Source organism: Phyllostomus hastatus, unplaced genomic scaffold, assembly GCF_019186645.2.
Source record: "Phyllostomus hastatus isolate PE091 unplaced genomic scaffold, TTU_PhHast_1.1 phas_scaffold_28, whole genome shotgun sequence".
NCBI lineage: Eukaryota > Metazoa > Chordata > Mammalia > Chiroptera > Phyllostomidae > Phyllostomus > Phyllostomus hastatus.
The window spans coordinates 18,438,242-18,458,811 of NW_025334022.1; the positions used below are offsets into that span (position 1 = coordinate 18,438,242).

At 37.8% G+C, this 20,570-nt stretch overlaps 1 protein-coding gene across 2 annotated transcripts in view; it reads right to left on the reverse strand.

Moving 5' to 3' along the window:
• The window catches only part of DIAPH2 (diaphanous related formin 2), an 881,199-nt gene extending 862,163 nt beyond the window's left edge, over window positions 1-19,036 (reverse strand). For both annotated transcript variants that reach the window (XM_045817492.1, XM_045817491.1), the window contains exon 1: window positions 18,667-19,036. In XM_045817492.1, the coding sequence (XP_045673448.1) occupies window positions 18,667-18,798 (132 nt within the window). In that variant the 5' untranslated portion in view covers window positions 18,799-19,036. The remainder of the gene's footprint in view (window positions 1-18,666) is intronic.
• Window positions 19,037-20,570: the final 1,534 nt, after the last annotated feature.

Sequence of the window (20,570 nt, forward strand, 5' to 3'; positions counted from 1 at the left end):
CTGAATCTCCCTCCTTTTCTTCATCCGTGGTATCACTGTCCTAGTTCAGAAGTGCATTTATTATCTTTACTCTTGTTATAAATTTTCTAGTCTCATAGCCTCCAGTTTCACCAATAACTTCTCATCTATTTTAAATTTTGGATCTGGCATCAAAAACTCAAATGCATACAGATTCTAAGCAGATAATACAATTGAGCAATGCATTGCAACTATAGAAAAGTAAACAATGAGTAACACTTGAACCCAGGGTAAAATGCAGTAAGTGGTGGATTGAGACAAATCCAAGAGCACATTACCCATTCAAATGAGACAGATATTATTCAGGTACAGGGGACTATGGACAGCCACATGGGAACATGGTCTCAGTATTATAAAATTACTGTTTCAAGCAAAAGCAGATATTTGTATTTATGTGTAAACTCCCAATTTTTAAGAGCTGACAAATCAAAATTTTTAAAACCATACTACCAATCCTACAAGCCAAACAAAACAAATCTGTGGGCCAAATAACTTGCAGGGCTGCCAGTCTACAAACTGTACATGAGATCTGTGGTTCTCTGACTTTAAAGTACAGAATCACTTAGGCAGCTTTTAATGCAGATTCCTGGAGCCCACACCAAATAAATTCTCATTCAGTAGGTCCATTGAGACTTCAGAAGCCATGATTTTTAGCAAGTTTCCCTGTGGCCTTTAGGCAAGTAGTCCTAAAACCACTTTTTACAAATCTGTGTGAAAAAAAGAGTTTAAGAAATTAAAGGGGATGAGAGGAATGGAAAAAATGAAAACTATTTCTAATACATTTAAAATACTTTAAATATTGTCATTTACAACCCCAGAGAAATACAATTTAGTGTCATACTTGTTTAAACTTTGAACAATAGTGCTCATTCATAAACACATTTTCAAGTAACATATGAAACCAGTGAGACTTATTAAGTCACTTTTTTCAATGTACTGGACATCTCAGATCAATAGTATAGCAATGGTTAGAATCAAAATATAAGGTGGTGTTCTAAAAAATCAGAAACATTTTATTTTGTTTACTAAAATCTACTTAAATGTATTTTTATAATATTTTAATTGACCCAATCCATATAAAAATGCTGAAATGGAGTATTCTATAATCCAAGAATTCACACTTCACTCTTCTGTTTTGAATTCTGAATGCATTTTCCCATGGGAATTTTGAGGGTGGGGTAGGGAGGGAGGGTGGGGAGAAGTACTTAGTGACTCAGTTTATAGCCTATTTTAAATGAAACTATTAATCTCTCTTGTCTCTGAATCCCAGACATTTGTATGGTACTAATTAAATACTGATGTGTATACAAGTCTTACTTTCCTTATAGTAATTGTAAATTCCTTGATAACAAGCACCTATATTTCATGACTCTATCCTTCAGCCCAAAATAGAATTTTAGGAAACTGAAATGCACTACAATATATACCAAATAAAGGAATAATGTTTATGGGAAAATTATTAAGCAAAATAGGGAGAGGGACCAGTAGCAGCAGGGAAAGTTCACAGCCATCACCATCTCCAACATTTTGGCAACAAAGTCAGATGGGAGGGAGACTGGAGAATTGAATCATTTCCAGCACCATCATATTTATGGAGGTCACTGAGAAAAAACAAAGCAGAGATGACTACACTGGTGATTGGGCCGCCAGGTCCCAAGGCAGCATCAGTGCAGAGGAAAAAGGCCAGACAATATTTTTGGCTCCAAGTTAGCAGGAGAGCCTCTGCCCTACCACCTTTCATATAGCCATGTAGTAATACTTTGTGTTTTGAGGGTTCCAAAGGGATTTTGCAAAAGTCACAAATCTCTCACGAGAAAGTTGTCTAGCAAAGGACAATTCATGTTCTAAAGACCTATATCTTTTCAGAATAATATTGTAATCCAAAAAGGAGCTTAAAAATTTTCCCAGCCTATACCTTGCAAAATGATGTTCCATTTCTATAGCTACAAACCACTGCACAGAAAATAATCATTCACTTTCAATAAAACACATGATAGGTACTATCTCTAAACTCAGAAATAAAAAATAATCAGAGAACATTCAAGTTTGGTCTAATTATCTTTGTCCTTGACTAAAACCAAACACTGAATAACAGTTATGTAACATAGCAGAAAGATAGTTTACTTTTACTTTTAAGGGAGTGGCTACACCTTAAAACCCTGTATTTCTTTTTAAAGTTTTACATGTAAATAAACATAATCATTAATAATAACGACAATGTTGACATATATTACTTTATCCACATGTTATAAATGAGGTTCTGTGTAAAAACTATATTTGAACACAGATTAACACATAGTTTGATATGCTGAGTATATGAAATCCTTTGCATATTGACAAATTTTCATTCCTCCGTCTTTTATCTTGAATTCATTTGGAACTCTCTAGTAATAAAAGCTTTAAAGGCTGTAGTAAATGAAACCTAGTTGACGGTGCCTCTTAGTACAAAGTTCACTTGTTTAAGTGAATTATTATAAGTAGGAAACTCAAGTTGAAATCATAACCCTAAGACTATTTTGCCATGGTTGTGAGCAATGTATCTCTCTTACTTTGTCACAGGAGATTCATACAAGAAAATGGAAACAACCAAATCGCAACAACATTTCAGTGAGGATAAATTTACCTAGTTTTGTATATAATAAATCTTACAGCTTCTCTTATAATATTCCAGGGACTGTAATTCAGTCTAGACACAATACATTCAGTATGACAGCAATAGACTTGTATGCTAAGTAAGCTACCTGACCTTTAGAGAAGTACCTATTTGTAAAAAAAAAAAGGCAAAAACTTTAGACTTAGAGGCACAGATGAACAGGTTGGGAGCAAGGGCCAATTAAGTCACACGAAACTGTAAGTTATCAAAGCACATTCTATTAACAGCACATGTTTAATTTCACAAGTTCAAAACTATCAAATCAGAGCATGCCAAAGCATATCAAAATTAATGCATGCCTTTATATTTGCACTATAAACATGCCAATTACCACAGTTTTGACAAAAGTTTTAAAACTTTGTGATGTTTCCAATTATAAAGTCTACAGTAAAGTCTGATAACATCACTCCCTTGCTCAGATACTCTGCCTAGGTTACAGAATGAACTCCAAACTGACTACAGAAGCATTCAGTACTCACCACGATGAACTGCAATCTCCCTCCTCCAGACTGACCTCCACCACTCTTGCATGTATTAATATATTGGGGCCTATTTAAGCTAGCTTTTTTTTTTTAATTTTTCAATTACCGTTGACATACAATGTTATTATCAGTCTTAGGTGTACATCATAGTGATTAGACATGAATATAACCTATGAATTGTTCCTCCCGGTTAAGTCTAGTACCCATCTGGCACCACACATAGTTATTACAATATTATCAGCTATATTCCTTACGCTGTACTATACATCCCCATGACTTTTTATAACTGGAATCAACCTAAGTATCCATGAAAAGATGAATGGATAAAGAAGATGTTATATACACACACACACACACACACACACACATCTACACAGTGGAATTACTCAGCCATAAAAAGAATGAAATATTGCCATTTGCAACAACATGGATGGACCTAGAGCAGGGATGTCAAACTCATTTTCACCAGGGGCCACATCAGCCTCGTGGTTGCCTTCAAAGGGCCAAAATAATTTTAGGGCTGTATAAATGTAACTACTCTTCAACTGTTAAGGAGTTGAAATTACATTCAGCCCTTTGAAGGCAACCTCGAGGCTGATGTGGCCCCTGGTTAAAATGAGTTTGACACCCTTGACCTACAGGGTATTGTGCTGAGTGAAATAAGTCAGCCGGAGAAAGACATATATCATATGATTTCACTTACATGTAGAATCTGCAAAAAAAAAAAAAAAATGAACAAAGAAAACCAAAACAAACCATACATACAGAGAACATTTTGATGGTTGCCAGATGGGATGGGGGTTGGGAAGATGGGTGGAAAAGAGGAAGGGATTAACAAACAAATTACCAGTTTGTTCCATAATTCCTCAAACTTGCCCTAATTTCCTAGCCCCTGGCAGTTGGGCACATTGTTCTCACTACAGCGAATGCCCCTCTCTAGTACTGTTTAAGAAAAACTCCCTGCACTTAAGACCCTCTTCTATTGCCAATCTTTCCATAAAGTCAACCCAAATACTACCAGCGCTTTTTACCTCTCCAGTAGCACTTAACACATTCCACCTTGCACCAGTGTTTTGTACACATCAGAATTTCCAATGCTGTGTTCCTAGTGGGGGCAGGGACTATTTATTTTAGTGCCCTAGTAATCTTTATTACAGTACTAGGGTGGATTTCTACAAAATTGTCATCAAATTAGATTAAGTGCTGAGCAAGAGGAATTTCAGGGCAAGAACTTTTCCAACTGAATAGCTTGCCCAAGTTCTCAGTAGTAAACTATATATAGCTCTAAATCAGATGTTTGTGGACAATCCCCAGCCATCTTCTCAATCTCTATTATTTTTCAACTAACTTAATCCAACAATGATAAAATATATTAGGATGAATGTATTAGACTGTGAATAAGGCTTGTGATAAGAGGAAAAAATAAAATATAAAAATATAAAATACGATGTATACGTTTACAAAGTAGAAAAACATTATAGTTTATTTTTAAATTTTAAATATAGTCTGTTAGTTCTATGAAGGTGGTAGCAAGCTACCACAAAATAACATGTATTTTGGAATCAGAATCAGTTAACCTCTCTGTGACTCAGTCTCCTTATCTGTAAAAGGAGGGAAATCACTATACTTAGCATACACATTTATGATAAAAATTAAATAAGATGGTGATGTAAAGCTCCCAGAAGAATGCGTGAAAAATTGTAGGTGCTCAGTAAATGTTAGTTCCTTCTCTTTGCCTCACTTTTCATTTGGTGAAAAAACGCTCCCTACGATCACCCACATTCAGTTACAAAGCAAGTTCAGTCACAGCCTTCCTCCCAAGACATAACATTTTTAAATCAATTACACTTAAAAAAACCCTGCATTTACATAACATAACTCTAAACTTGCATACATGATAATTCCTCTATTGAGAATTTCCTCCCTTGTAACTTTACTATTCTTCATTCTATAAGACCCAGAAGCAAATGTGACCTCTGTGAAGTCCTTCCTCTGCCTACCTAGCACAGTATGTGGCATTCCAACAGCACTCTGCTGACACCTATTTATTATAGGACTTACTACTTTAGACTCATATGTCCCTCTTTTCTTTCTAGGCCATGAACTCCTCAAGAGTAAGACATATGTATAATTGCGTTTATACCCTCAGCATGATGCCTTATTCATAATGAGGATTTCACATGTGTGGAATGATAATACACTGTATTACACATTTATAATAAGCATAACTGTGATTATGGCCATGCATGTCACAGAATAAAGTGGCTCTCTACAGGAAACTCAAGGTTCAAGGGGAATGACCATGTCATTTTCAATCAGGCAATAAAGATTTTAAGAAGTTACATGAAAAAAATAAGAGGAAAGTACTTGGAACTACCTGAAAAGAGAAAACAAGGATAAGAGGTTATTTCAGGCAGAGGGGGCAATGCAGCTTATAGCTTCACTTAAATAAAGGGGCAAACAGAAAAAAAAGAAAAGATAAAATTAGGTAGCCTAACAATAACCCCAAATATAAAAATAAGCTGATCCTGTCAAATTGAGGGAGAAGTAACTGATCAAACAGGGAAGTTAACCTTGCTTCAACTGGACCAGAAATCATAAAGGTCATAAAGGACTAATGTTATAATACTACAGGGTGGTGATAAGTGAGGTAAGAGTAAATCCTATTTTTAAAATATAAACTTTACAAGTACTGTATGTGTGCATGTCTATGTGTCTGTGTATGTTCAGGGAAGTGACATCAAGTTAATTTTTATTTTCTCTGAAAGAAGAAAGATTATTAGAACAACCACTGCCATAAAGAATTCCAGGTTTCATATGGATCATGGAGAAATCAACTTTTTGCTGTTTGTAGTACAACTGCACCATAGTTGGGAGATGCTTTTCAGCAAACAATGATATAGTAAAGAATTTAGATGTTAAACTAGCTAGAAAGGTTTGGCTCCAACTGCATTCAGGTAGCATTTGAAGAGGCATATGATTGCCTGTTGTATATGGAAAAGAGCAGATAAAGAGAATGAGAAACTTTGGGGGTAGAAGGCAAGGAAAGCTTTTACTTTGGGCAGTCAATAAATCAAGAGGTAGAAGCTGCCAGATAATTCTGTACCATGGAGTCTAAAATCTGCACAGATTATGAGTTTAAAGTGACTAGCATCAAAATTTGTTGAGGTATCATGAAATCAGCAGGTGGAAAAAGCCTTTTTAAAGGCATTTATGAGAATGAATTTTATTAGAAGTCAGAAATGAGATAAATGATAAGAGATATAGTTTACAACTACAAAATTGTAAACAGTCCATTCCAGCAGATTTCTAGTAGTGGAAAGAAAGGAAATGAAAGTAAAATTGGTAGGAGTCAATGAAACAAACAATGCTTCCTTGAAGACAGGGATGATCTGGCCCTGTCATAATATAGAGGAAAGAAGAGAATGGAGAGTAAAGAATGGCTAAGGAGCCATAGGAATTTTTCATCCCAGAACAAAAACTCACAGGGTCCAAAGTGAAATTTCTCAACCTTGGCACTACTGACATTTGGGATGAAATAATTCTTTCTCATGGGGGGGGGCTGTCTTGCATACTGTAGAATGTTCAGTAGCATCCCTGACCTCTATTCACTAGATACCAGTAGCACCCCTCTCCCATTTGTGACAATCAAACATGTCTCCAGACATTACCAAATGTCCCTAGGAGGTTAAATTGTCCCCCACAGAGAATCACTGCTGTAAAGAAAAGAATGTAGTTTTGGAGACAAAGGAATACTACATCCTTCCTTACATGTTTGTCTGAAACACAAAACTCTTTGGGTTCCATGATATAAAAACAAAAGAAGGACATCAACAACCAGGATATTTGGAGACAATATGAACCTGTAAGAAGAGGTAAGAGGGATATTTTAAATATACAAATGTTAAAAAATAATTGGTCTGCTTAATTATCAGCTTTGCCAGTTATATTTATATAATTATGTGAGCTTAAGACATCCTTTACCTTGTTTCACATTTATTGTACATAGTTCAATGAAAAGAAACAACATGGAACTTTTAACTCATTAAGATTAGTGATCATAAGTGTGAAATCACCTGATTCCAGGCATATACTGGTATATGCATGATCTACTTCACTCATCACATTTTCTACACTTAAAGGCCCTATTTCCCTTTAAGGAGGGATGATGGTTAAGGCCGAGAGACTAGAACTCAAATCACATTAATGTTCTTCCATATTATTTGACATTGAAGCACATAATTTAGGGCTCTATTATTCGTCACAAGTCAACACAAAAATAGTTTGCCACAACACTTCAGTAGCCTAATTAAAAAAGATAGTACTTGGCTGAATATGCCACACTTTTATAGCAGCCAATCTTTAGGCAAAGCAGACACAGGAAGCAGCAGGAGAAGGTAGGTGGTTCTTGGCTTGCCCCTAAACAAGAAATAATGCATACTGTGTACTTGTGTAGTAGGAGATAGCAGTTTGTCCAAAGCAGTTTTACTTCACAGAAAATTTCACAAACAGAATGGGAGTGGGGAGAAGAAGAGAAAATGTAAAAGATGAAGCAAGCAGTATGGCTTGCAATGTTCAGAAGTGACTCTCTTCATGGCTAGCATACAAAGAACAAAAAAGAGAATTGTATTCAATATGCAACAGTAGTAAAGTACAGTAGGCCTTGTGTTGACCATGAAATTATTTAACAGAGGCCAGACTGGTATTTTTAACAATTATGTTCACTTAGCCTTAAAATCCACAGCCACCTCACTTTATCTTCATGGCTCTTCTCTAGCAATGGTCACATGACTGACCACTACTTCATGGCAGTGATTCAGAGAATGTTTACTTTTGATTATCAATGGCACTAAAATGGATGGTCGTGAATTCTGTCTTCTAAATTATACATAAGGATACTGGAAAACCTAGGCCAGGCCTAACCATCACCAGTCCAGAGAACCACTAGGTACGTCTTCAGGTCAATGTAGAAGTACTCTGAAGTGTAGGGTCTTAGACGCTATAGAAAATCATGGTTAAAAACAAAGGGTTTTATAGTCACACTGGCCTAGAATTCCAATTCACCACTATATATCCTTGGGCAAATTACATATGTGCTGTGATCCTTTCTCCTTACCTACAAAATAACTGCTGTGAAAATCAAATGAGTTACTATTGATGGGGAAGAGTATCTACCAACAATCCCTGAGCATCCCTGCACATTCTTGCTGGGGATGCCAAGACTCAAAGGCCCTGAGAGCACCTTCTCCAAGCCATTTCCCAGGGCTTTGTTTAAAGTAGTGAAGAAGATGGAGTAATAATATCTCCTCATTCAAACATAGAGCAGGCTTGCATCTGCTTACAATAAAAGTGATCAATCAACTAAGCTCAGTGTTCCTCTTCTATAACGCAACTCACTACCTGTGCAGGCACCTATTCTGGTCAATTTCATTGGATTTAACACCGTAGTGAACCAGCATGTCTTGTTGACATTCTAGTGACTGCTTTGCAATGAATAACAAATTGTGTTTTGACTCTGACCCAGGAGTCTTGTGTCTTCTGCAACCATCCAGGAAACAGCAACACAGATTGGTAAACAGAATTAAATCCCAGACCTTACACAGTTCTTGACAAATACATGCAAGACACTAAGAATAGCAACCACTACATATGAGATTGTTCATTGAGAATCAACTCTGGGCAGGCTTGAAGCACTGCCCTTGGTCAGTGAACCAAGGCACACTACCCAAAGATCAGGATGACCAAGGGCAGAGCCAGCATTCTCAGGGCCCTGCATACAGTGTATGGTTAAAACAATGTTGATGTGACCTCCACCGAACCATGCTAACTCAGACTCCAGAAACAGGACAGTAAATTAAACTGGGATTTTCACCCATTAGCATTCAGTATTAACAGTCATCTTTCATGATTGTCAACTTTTCATCTAACTGGAACCCAGATGTCATGTATTTATGTTAGGGCAGATTCATTACTGCTCTCAATAACCTTTGATTCCCAGTACATCAGAGCTTAATGAAACCTTGAAGACTATTTATTTTGACTCCCTTATTTTACAGAATAAACTGACACCCACAGAGAAGAGAGATAAATGACTTACCCAGAGTTACATTTTAAAAGTAGTCAGCTTGCTCTCTATATAACCTCTTTAAACTGCCAGGAACTCTTTTAAAAAAAGATTTGTCCTGGTTAGTGTGGCTCAGTGGATTGAGTGCCAGCCTGCAAACCTAATGGTTGCCAGTTCGATTCCCAGTTGGGGCACATGCCTAGGTTTCAGGCCAGGTCCCCAGCAAGGGGTGCTTGAGAGGCAACCACACACTGATGTTTCTCCCCCTCTCTTTCTCCCTCCCTTCCCCTGTCTAAAAATAAATAAAATCTTTTTAAAAAAGACTTAATAGAATCATTTGGATATCCTGTTCAGCCTATTTCAACTCTGTATAGTATATGAAATACTTTTAGATTGTATAAAATAAAATGTGGGGTGTAGAAACCATGAAGTAGTGGTACCAAGAACAAAAAGTAGTTTCTACTAGTTTATGGTAACATGGTTGGCCATGTGTGTGGATGGGAAATGCTTTTAAATAAATTTCTGACACATTAAGTAATTGATTAAACATTCAATGGCCATCCTTCTGCATGTTATTTCTGTGGCCAGGCAATAGCATTCACCATTAATAATATTCACTGAAAACAGTACAAATGACAAGGAATCAGATGATCTTCAGAATTAGAAGCATGAAAGTGATAATAGAATATTTAAAGGGAGGGGGTACGAATCAAGGATTTGTAACATTGCATATCTTGATCCCCAATTAGCTATAATAGATGGTAGGAAGATTGTGGAAAATTAGGCCCTGAGCCCTGCACAATTCCTGCTTTATACATTTTATACAGAGATATGGCCACTGAGAAATTTAGTATTGGGTCTCAGACCTATTCAACTTCTATAAAAATGGAGCACCTGGATTTCACAGAAATTCACAAGACCTTCTGAAAATGATTTGATGAAACAAGTATAGGCTATACTGAGAAAGCCTAAGAATTTAGAGATTACAGAACATGGGCTCACCCTGCTTTGATTAAAAAAAAAAACCACACACACATGAAAAGTCAAAGCACCAGCATGGATAAAATCCAGGCCTTTTTTTTTTTATTTTGCAGTGTAAAATTATTCTTCCCTTTAACAGCCTTTAAGACAATTAGCTACTCAACCAAAGGGGAGGAAAAATGTAAGCTAATGCACTGTCATTGAAAAACAAGCTGTGAGATCAGCCTATAAAAATATTGTTTCTACTCACAAATGTTTTATGTACACACTGACTTTTCCAGAAACATTGATTTTGTAATGTGAAGTACTCAGCTGCAAAGCATATTATTAAAGGAAATGCTTCTGCCAAATTTATTTTAATCCATCTTAACTGGTTATATGGTCTTACCTTATATCATGAGCAATGCAAATGAAAATAAATTGAACTTGTGACACTAATTTCCTCAAAATGCAGTCTTATCCAACACAATCTGTGACCATGTGAAGCACTGTGAAACAATAATGTCAAGAAAATTACTGGGAAGAGTGCAGAAAGGGGGGAGCCTTAAATAAGAGAAAATAATTAACATATTGAACCTGTAGGCTATATCCTCAAGGGCACAGTTCTCTACATTTGAGGACTGCAACAGCTTAAAAACAAATGTAGTCAGGTTTAGGGCATGTTGCATAGATATACACCTTAGATTCTTTTTTTCAAAATCAATGACAAATGGAAAATACCTATTCTAAATGATATACTTAAACTGTGTCCTGTATCTTGGTAAATTTCCTATTAAATTTCAGATACACAACCATCTGGTTTTCAGTGCAATTAGCTAGCTCATATGGCACCTTGGTGTGCCTTCCAAAAAGTGGTCCCCTGAAGACACAATTTTGTGACTAGGCACATAATTAGGTACGTGGTATGACCTGTATGGTGTCTCACACTTGAATAGGGCCCCACTATGCACAGTGGCCCTGGTCTCTATTACACACTTTGTTAAAGTTCAAAATGTAAGTGTACAGTCTACTTAAGGTCTTTCTTTCTACATATACAATCTTCCTGACAGCTTCAGCCGACATAATATGCTATTAAGCATTTGATAGTTGACCAGTGATTGATTTCAAAGCACATAAAACAAAACCTCTATAGCTTTGTCTCCCCTGGGAAAAACAAAAGGAGGAAAGGCCATCTGTCCAAACTCACAATTATCACTCATCTCCTGTTTTGAGAAAAATCGCCCATGTGATTGGGTCAGTAAAAGGACAGCCTGGAAGTTGCAGATTGGAGATGGATTACTAATCTAAGTCGACTTAATTCCACAAGACTGATGAATTATGTACCTATCTCCTCCTAGCACAGTAATAGCACTAAACTGCTGTCTAGAAGGCAGTGGTTACACAATTTCTTTAGTAAATCTGTGTGGAGAGCATGTGGTTTTCCCAAATTAATTCTCATGCTTATCCATTCCACCCATCCCCAGCTCTATCACCTCAGTGTAGCCTGGTTTTCAATTTTAACCCCACAAATCTCTAAATAAGGATACTTAAAAGTTTAGAGTTCTTTGTAAAGGTTTGCACACCAATTACACACATTCAGCAACACAGAGTATATTCAAGTGGCTAAAAAAATAATACCTCAAGTACTAAAACGACATTTGCATTGAAATAAAAACTAGAGCTAGGAGCAAACTTGTGTATGTATGTGTGTCTGTATCAAAAAGCCATATGAACCCTTTATCCACAGAATTCAAGGACGCATTTCCTTCACCCAACTCTCTATATTTCCCTAAGAGGAAAATTCTTACACAATAAAACCCACCCTACTTGAAAAATTCCAAAATAAAGAATGAGTAATTATCCAGCCAGTGAGTGGAACTAAAAGTCTTAATTTGTTCTATTTTCTATGATACATAATAGCTATTCTATGGAGTTACTCCATATTTTTATAGTCAACTTTTCCAAACACTTCCACAGGATTAAAGACAAAAGAGAACTTAATTGGATGTGATACTTTATGATATCACTTTATGTGGAATAACTTTGACTATAATGATTTTACCATTAATTTAAAGCTGTATTTGTTTAGGGAGCTCAATGACATGTACATTAATTAGGTACAGATTAGATCAAAATCTAATTATTTTTTTAGGCTATTAGGGATATTTGATTATGAATTGAGTGTAAGATGATGGCAAGGAATATGTTATTTTTTAAAGATATGACAGTAGCATTGTGGTTACATTTTTTAAAAAGGAATTTTTAGAGATGTGTACTAAGTACCTAGGACTAAAATGACATGATATTTGGGATTTGCATCAAACTACTTAGCAAGAAAAAAATTTAAAAAGATAGATGAAGCAAATGCTGAAAATTGAGATAAATACTGTACCACCATATGTAGGTACTGGATATTAATTACTTTCCTCTTGACTTTATAGTATGTTTGAAATTTTCATATGTTTTATTAAAAAGTCTTAATTAGCCCTTATCACAAAGAAAGTGGAAACTTCATTTTACCTCTTTTACTTTTAGGTGGGTGAGACAAATGAAATAATTAAGGGCAGATAAAAATTCCTTGTAATTTAAAGATCTTAACAAAAGCATGTATGTATATTTATCATAGAATAAGAAAAATTATTCAATCTCTTGTGCCCATGTCTTTTCTCCCTTGAGCGAGTAGCAGAATTGCCAGGTGATTGACTCAATAGTCTTTGGGGAACGATTCTTTCCAAATGAAGTCTTGGATTCCTACCTAGGCTACCTAAAAATAGCCACCTAGAAGCTTCTCCCTTGAAGTAGGCACCACAAATGTTAGAGTGCTGAAAGAAGGAGTATCTGGCAGCCAATTGGCTAGTCTGCATTTGGTAGCAATGTAGCTTCCCTTCCCTAAAGCAATACAGAAATACCTTCATTAAGCCAAAGCCTATGTAAATGGTGATTAGTAAGAATTTTGTATTCTACATTCTTTCATGAGAAAGGCACCAATATCTTTTTCCCCAGGCTACCTTACAAAAGCAAGCATCAGGATTCAGTTGAGTGTCTATTCAAACTAGAGCCAGAGTAAATCATTTACACTGAAACAGATGAGGCCTGATCATGTAAATAAGTTTTAAATTAGTATAAGTCAATTTCTTTCTATTACTTAAATTAACAATAAATAGCTCTGTGAAAATATCCAAACCTTCCTTTGTATGCATCATTCTTAATTTTTTTAATTTATATTTATTGATTTGAGAGAAACATTGACTTGCTATTCCACCTATTTATGCATTCATTGGTTGATTCTTATATGTGCCTTGACCAGGGATCGAATTCACAACTTTGGTATATCAGGTCCATGCTCTAACCAACTGAGCCACTTGGCCAGGGTGGCATTGCATCATTTTTGAACAGTCTTCCACATGGGTGTCTTCTACAAGATGCTCACTTGGACAGCAGGTATATAAATCATATTTGAAGTCACCTGGCCATCATCTTAGTTTATTCAGGCTTAAGACAAAGTATTAAAACAGCCAAAATCTAACAGAAGGAACTAGTCCCTTCTGCATGGCAAACTGAATACAGGAATACGAGAACGTTTGGTCTTCAATAACAATCACTACGGTGCTAGTAATATCCAGTAATATTTAGGCAAATGTGCTGATTCATGTAAATTGGCATATATTATGTATGTACTATTTTCAGAGCATCCTGTTATTTACAGTGTTCTTAGAGATCAGGTGGGAAAAGAATATGATTTCATGTCAATGACACGTTGCTACTGTCAGAGCTCTTGGTACTTGGAGTGAAAGCTAGGTGGATAACAATTACAATTGTTCCAAAAAGGTACAAAAGAAAAGACTGAATAATTTTTCACTTTCAGAATCCCTGAAGCATAATGACACAGCATTATAGCTAACTTTTTGACAATAAAAGTGCTAGCTTTTAAACTTATCTCTAGAAGAGACCTCTTAACACATCAATGACTCGATTTCCTTATTTGTACAACAGCAGCATGCTGCCTGACAAGACAAATGTCATAAATATCTAATGAAAGTTTTTTTCACAAAAATGTTAAATGCTTCAAATTCAAAGAAAATGGTAGCATGGATCTTTAAAAAAAAGTACAGGGACAAAAATGTTAAACTCACATCTTATATTCATTCAATGGAAAGAATTATTAGTAAAAGAAAAGAATGTATAATCCTCTAAACAGACAAATGGAATTGGGGAGAGAATAAGGAATCAATAAATATATAACCAACCATATATGGTATTGAGTTAGCCAAAAAGCCTGGCATGCTTTTTTCTGTAAAATAAAAGACACATTTTTTACTTTCACCAATAACCTTACTGATTTGAATATTTTGACTATGTCAGCTGTCTCCCACTATTGGCTTCTAGTGGTGGATGGAGGCCAGGGGTGCTGCTAAACATTTTCCAAAGCCTAAGACAGCCCCACAGCAAAGAATTATTTGGTCAAAATGTCAATAGGACCAAGAGCCTTGGAAAACCACTTGTAAAAAGTCTGATCAGCCACAGCACCTTCTCCATACACTGCACAAATCTTTGTGTGTGTGTGTGTGTGTGTGTGTTTCAGTTGTGTTTTTACCTTTCTTGAAATAATAAAGCATAATATGCTGAAAATGTATATCTTCTTCCATCTTCAATATTAAAATGGCTACACAAAAATTCACCAATTTTGATAAGCTTTTTTTAAACACACACTGATGACAGCTGTCACAATACAATCTGACAAAAATAGTTTTGAATGAAGTTAGAGACAACTAAGCACTTTCAGAGCCATCGTTGGGAAAAAACATAATGGACTTTTTGGCCAACCCAATTATCACCAACCCTCAGAATAATATCTAAAGCATATAGGATATGCTCAGTAAATGTTACATAAATGAAATCATAAAACTTGGTGTTTATCAATTAAAATGAAACATGATTTATCCAATAAAAATAACCAAATTGTCAGGAATTATATAATAACCACAAAGATAACTTAACTTCTGTTACTTCAAGTTACTAATTAAAGGCTTCAGGAATTATATAGAAACAGAAAGTCAAAAGACAAAAGCACCAGAGAATGTTAAGCCATTCTACACCCATTCTACACCATTCTGTGTGTGTGAAAGGTGTTCATTCTACCTTAACACTAGCCTCTCTTAATGGTTAAGTCACTGCCTTAAACATGAGAGATTCCATCATAACACTGCTAGAGCTCTCTGTACTACTTAAGAAAATACATTCCATGGTTGACCTCAAATTACTAATTAAGAATCATACTGTTTGATGAGATGCTACAATCTGGGCAATGTGATGAGGAGTCCCAAACAAGGTTGCCTTCCTTAAAGAGAATCAAAATAAAAAGATCATTATGAGGAGGCATGGATCAAGAAGACTGAAGTAAATTTTGTTACATTTTGACTGAATTAATCTTAAACAGAAGTCATTAAAGTCCTGAAACATCTCTCTGAAAAAAAAAATTCTCACTAATAGCTATCAGAAGCTAGGGACATAAATGAAAGGACAGTTGTCCATAGAAAAAGAAACCATGCCTTCATCCTCCCGTTTTCCAGAACAATGAGTAACAAATGAATCACAAGTCTTATGAATCTACTATATGGTAGCTATTAAGTTCATTTCTCTACAGAGTGGAGACTTTCACATTGGCTAATACTATACTGACATTGTGTAATTAACTTCTTTTTACCAGGTGAATTATCTTCAATATCAATCACTCCTGTGGTCTGTGCTATTTTGATATTCCATCACTGACCTCCTCTCCCCAGTAACTTTAAGTGGAATCAACTGGCCTTTCCTGTACTCTCCCTCTCTCTTTCATAACCCAATAGCTCTTGTTCTTCTATAGGTGACACATGCCTTTGAGAAACTGATGAAAGCTATGAGGCCCAGAAAAATGCAGGTACCTACATACATTCACATTCTTTCATACAATTTCAAGAATTAAAGAACTGCTCTCCCCCACAATCACCGACACAAATAATTTCTATTACCATATGGCTTTTATAATCCCACATGTGCATGCACACACACATGCACATAATTAAGGACTATTACACTAATTGTAGCATAATACCCAAAGTAATAAAACTTAGTCTAGGTAAAGCTTTATCTTACTAGCAGTATTTTAAGAATCCCAGGTGAACTGTTCTCTAAAAGGCCTTAGAACAGAGGTGTCAAATTCATTTTCACGGGGGGCCACATCAGCCTCAGGTTGCCTTCAAAGGGCCGAATGTAATTTTAGGACTGTATAAATATAACTACTCAACTAGGGGCAAGGAGCTCAGCACTGCTGCTGGGTAGAAACAAGATGCTTGGCTGGATAAAATAAGGTGGAGGACTGGATTCAGCCCGTGGGCCTTGTGTTTGCCACCCTGTGTCTTAGAAGAAACTATTGAGCAGTTTAATAAGACAACTGAAATTAAGGAGTAAAGGCATTTATAACATGTAGTAGTTTACCAAGTCTTGTTGTTTGTTCAATTTGGTTGCCTTAAAAAGTGCTGAAATATCCTTCTAAATTTGTATTTATAACTGACACCTCTGCTTGTAGAATCATGTAAGGCTGAAAAGTTATATATGAGCAAAAAGAGAGAAGTTTCCACTGATATTAAACTCTTGGATTTGAATACTTGTTATACTACATGAAGCTATATTCAACACCAAAACAGTGTCAGCTAGGAATTGAAACTGATTCCACCTCATAACTATCTAGTTACCTTGTCAAAGCAAGGAAAACATAAAAGATGAAACAGAACAAATGGCCAAAAGAAAGAGAAGAATATAATCAAGGTGTTATTTACTAGCAGGCAGAGATAAGCATTTTCTCTGGCATACTTCCTAAAAGTGAAAGATTCTTGCTGGTTGTACTAAACTACTTGTGGAAACTCTCAATTCACATTTATGTTTGCTTAAACTTTTAATCACTGTTTAAACCACAGTTTTTGTGCTGGGTCAAAAATAAAAGGTGATATGACCACTGTTTTACCACAAATGGATAAACTTCAAAATCACAACATGAGAATCCTTAAATACATTAAAATTTGGTGATACACTCACAAAACTTTTCTCACTTTCATTATAGTGAGGGCACCCATTAAACCCAGCTTAGACAATTCACAAAGACCTTGTGGCTCAGTTTCTTCACCTGTAATTACTGGGGTAATGGGATACATCAAGTAAGTAAATTCTCAATTTGCTTCAAGTTAGGTGGAATTGATGAGACTTTAAACTTACCATTTTATTCTACCCAACCAGGTCCCTTCCCACATAATGGAATGGAAGGTTATATATTTCCTGATACTCTAATGCGTTGACCACTGTTTCCCAATGTGAAAGGCCAATAGTAGGCATCGAGGAAGTAAAACAGGTACATACCAAATGGCCATAAGAACTGGCTCTAGTTAAGTCACTCTGTCCTTCCTAATTATGAACAAGTTGCTGGTTAAAACTGCAAACTAGATAGGCAACATCTGACTTGTGCTTCAGAGCTAGGCTAACAACGTTCATACAGGAGTATTTGCTCAATTTGTGCAGGCAAACCATTTCCCCGCATGCCACCCGAATTAAAAAGTTCAGCAAAAAAGAGGAACCCTTTTAACTGATGAGTAGAGGAAACTCCAGTATTTCCCAATCTAAGAGTGGGCCCCATAGATTTCATTCCTCTGCACATGAAGTCAGTGGCAGGAAATGAACTGCTACCACTGGTTCACACACTCTCAGGACGGTGAGACTTGTGGAGTCAGCCTAGTGCTTTTGAGAGTTCTTAACCAACTAAGTAGAAGTGCTGTGTTCCTCTGTCTATTCATAAAGGACAGTTGGTGGTATTTCACCCAGCCTCCAACTCCCATGCTCCCCCCACTCTTACAAAGAAATGTTTTTGGGGAGAGCACATGGAGAGGCGGGCGTGCGGGGGGCGGGGGGCGGCGGAGGCACGTAGGGGCCTCTTCCTTAGATTTTCTGGTAAAGTAAAAAGAATGGGAGCCTAGGTTTTGTGTTTTTTTGTTCACAGGATTTTTTTTTTGTAAGTCTGTGGGTGGGCTCCCAAGCATTTGGATGCAAGGAAGAGCGCTTCCCGTGCCCAGACCCTAAAAGCGTTCAAGAACCAAAAGCCAGCATCTGACAGGGATGGGAGGGGAACGGAATCACGCAAAGAAGCTTCTCGCCCACAAGTTAGACAAACAACAGACCCTGCCCAGTACTCGGGGTCTCCCTAAGTTGGGGCCTTTCTCCTTCCCGCACTGCCTTCAAAGCGCTGACAAGAGTAAGAAAGGGATTAAGTGGAGAAGGGGGTGCTCTTCCGCCCCCACGCCGTCTCCGCGCCTCAGCGTAACCGCTCCTTTAGCGGCTCTCCAGGTTGCACAGCGAGGTCGCGGTCACTCTTGGGAGGGGGCCCCGGGTGCCCCCGCGTTCAACGGCAGGAGGATCCCGGGGCTCTCGCTATCCCCAAGGCCGGCGGGGGCTGCGGGAGCACTCACCAATTTGGGTTTGTTTTTCGTTTCCTCTTCGTTGGCGGCCCGGTTCCCCGTGCTCCTCTTGGTGCTTCGGCCCCCACCAGGTTCCTCGCTGCTGCCTCCCGCTCCCGACGCTGCCGCGCCGGGCTGCTCCATCTTTCTCCGGCCCTGTCACCTGTGCCCTGTAACCCCACCTTTCCTCCACTAAGGAAGCCCCTCCAGGCGGTCTCGCTGCCGCGCGCTGACTCGGGAGTACTACTTCCTGGGAAAGAGTGTGTCTGCCTGGGGAGCTGCCGGTTTTAGGCCGCTGGGACCGGGCTTCCAAGAACCCCAGAAGCCACACACCGTTGCCACTACTCGGCGCTAGGGCAAGCCCTGCCCTTGAGCAGCTGCAATTACCACTACTGCCGCCTCCCTCAGGGCGGCGTTTAGGGTGGAGAAAGTGGGTGTCTATCTCTTTAAGAGGGCCTCAGCACACGTGATTCATCAAAGTGCCCGCAGTCAGCCGCCCAGCGCGTAGAACTGCTTCCTACTCTTTTGCAGAACCGGCCTCAGCTACTGAGCATGCCCGGCCCAGCGACTAGAGCCCAGCGAGCTGAGTTTAAGCTGTGGTTAAGCACTGATTTCACTTCCGAGGGGCCTTTGGTAAAATGGGAGGGAACTAGTCCAGAGAGAGGAGGTGTAGCCCATTTTAGAGATGGAGAAACTGAGGCCCAGGAGGATTCACGTGTAAGTTTCACTGGAGGGTCTATCTGACTATACCCTTTAACTAGTGTAGGCCCGAGCACCTTCTCTGGCAAAGGCCTGGCTCCGGGTGTGGTCCTGCTACGCTGTGTGGGAGGGGTTGATTGGCATCCCACAGGAAAACCACCTCAGGGAGCACTGATTAATTGGCTAGACAGATTGTATGGGTCAAAGTGGAAAGCGTGGGTGCTTTCTATTGCAATGATTGAATTGCGGCCAAAGAAATAGTCTTCTTTTATTCGCATGCCGTTCGGTAGTAGAAGGAGCAGGCACCCACCACTTAATCCCTGAGGGGGTTATAAGGCTTTTTAACCACAGCACCTGTAGAGAGTTAGAAATTGGATTGAGTGCTAGTCTCCGTTCCAAGCAACTTTTGTTGTTGTTGTTGTTGTTGTTGTTGTTGTTCAAGTACAGTTGTCTGCTTTAGGGTTGTTGTGGGGAGTGAAAAAGATCACGTGTGTCAAAGCTTCCTTTAAAACGTAAATCAGTAGACAATGTTAGGTGTTTTGTGCAGCAGCAGCAGGGCAAAGCAGGTATTGTGAGTCTTTAAATCTTGAGTTGTCAGGAAGAGGCCCACACAATATTTCTTCCATCCTTTTTAAACAGAGCCTTTTAAAAATAATGTTTTAAGGGACAAGACAAGGAGTGAATGATCTACCATCAGAATAAGAGCACATATGCAAGGGAAGATACGTGAAATGTAAGTTCAAATTACCAAATCTCTAAGCAGGTCCATGTGCCTGTTACTCAGATATTGGGATGGCAAAAAAGCCCATTACATTTTTCCCTATGATGGCCGTAGTAGTGCTTAGTGTCTTTAACTTCATTTGAAACAATTTTGTTCGATCATATTGTGACAGCTGTCCTACCAGCATGTATTTTTTAAAAAGCTTATCAAAACTGGTGAATTTTTGTGCAGCCATATTAATATTGAAGATGGAAGAAAATAACATGTTTTCAGCATATTATACTTTATTTCAAGAAAGATAAAAATACAACTGAAATGCAAAAAAAAGACTTGTGCAGTGTATGGAGAAGGTGCTGTGACTGATCAAACATATCAGAAGTGGTTTTCCAAGTTTCTTGGTACTCTTAATATTTTAGCCAAATAATGCTTTGCTGTGGGCTATCTTATGCATTGCAAGATGTTTTGTAGCACCCCTGGCTTCGACCCACTAGAAGCC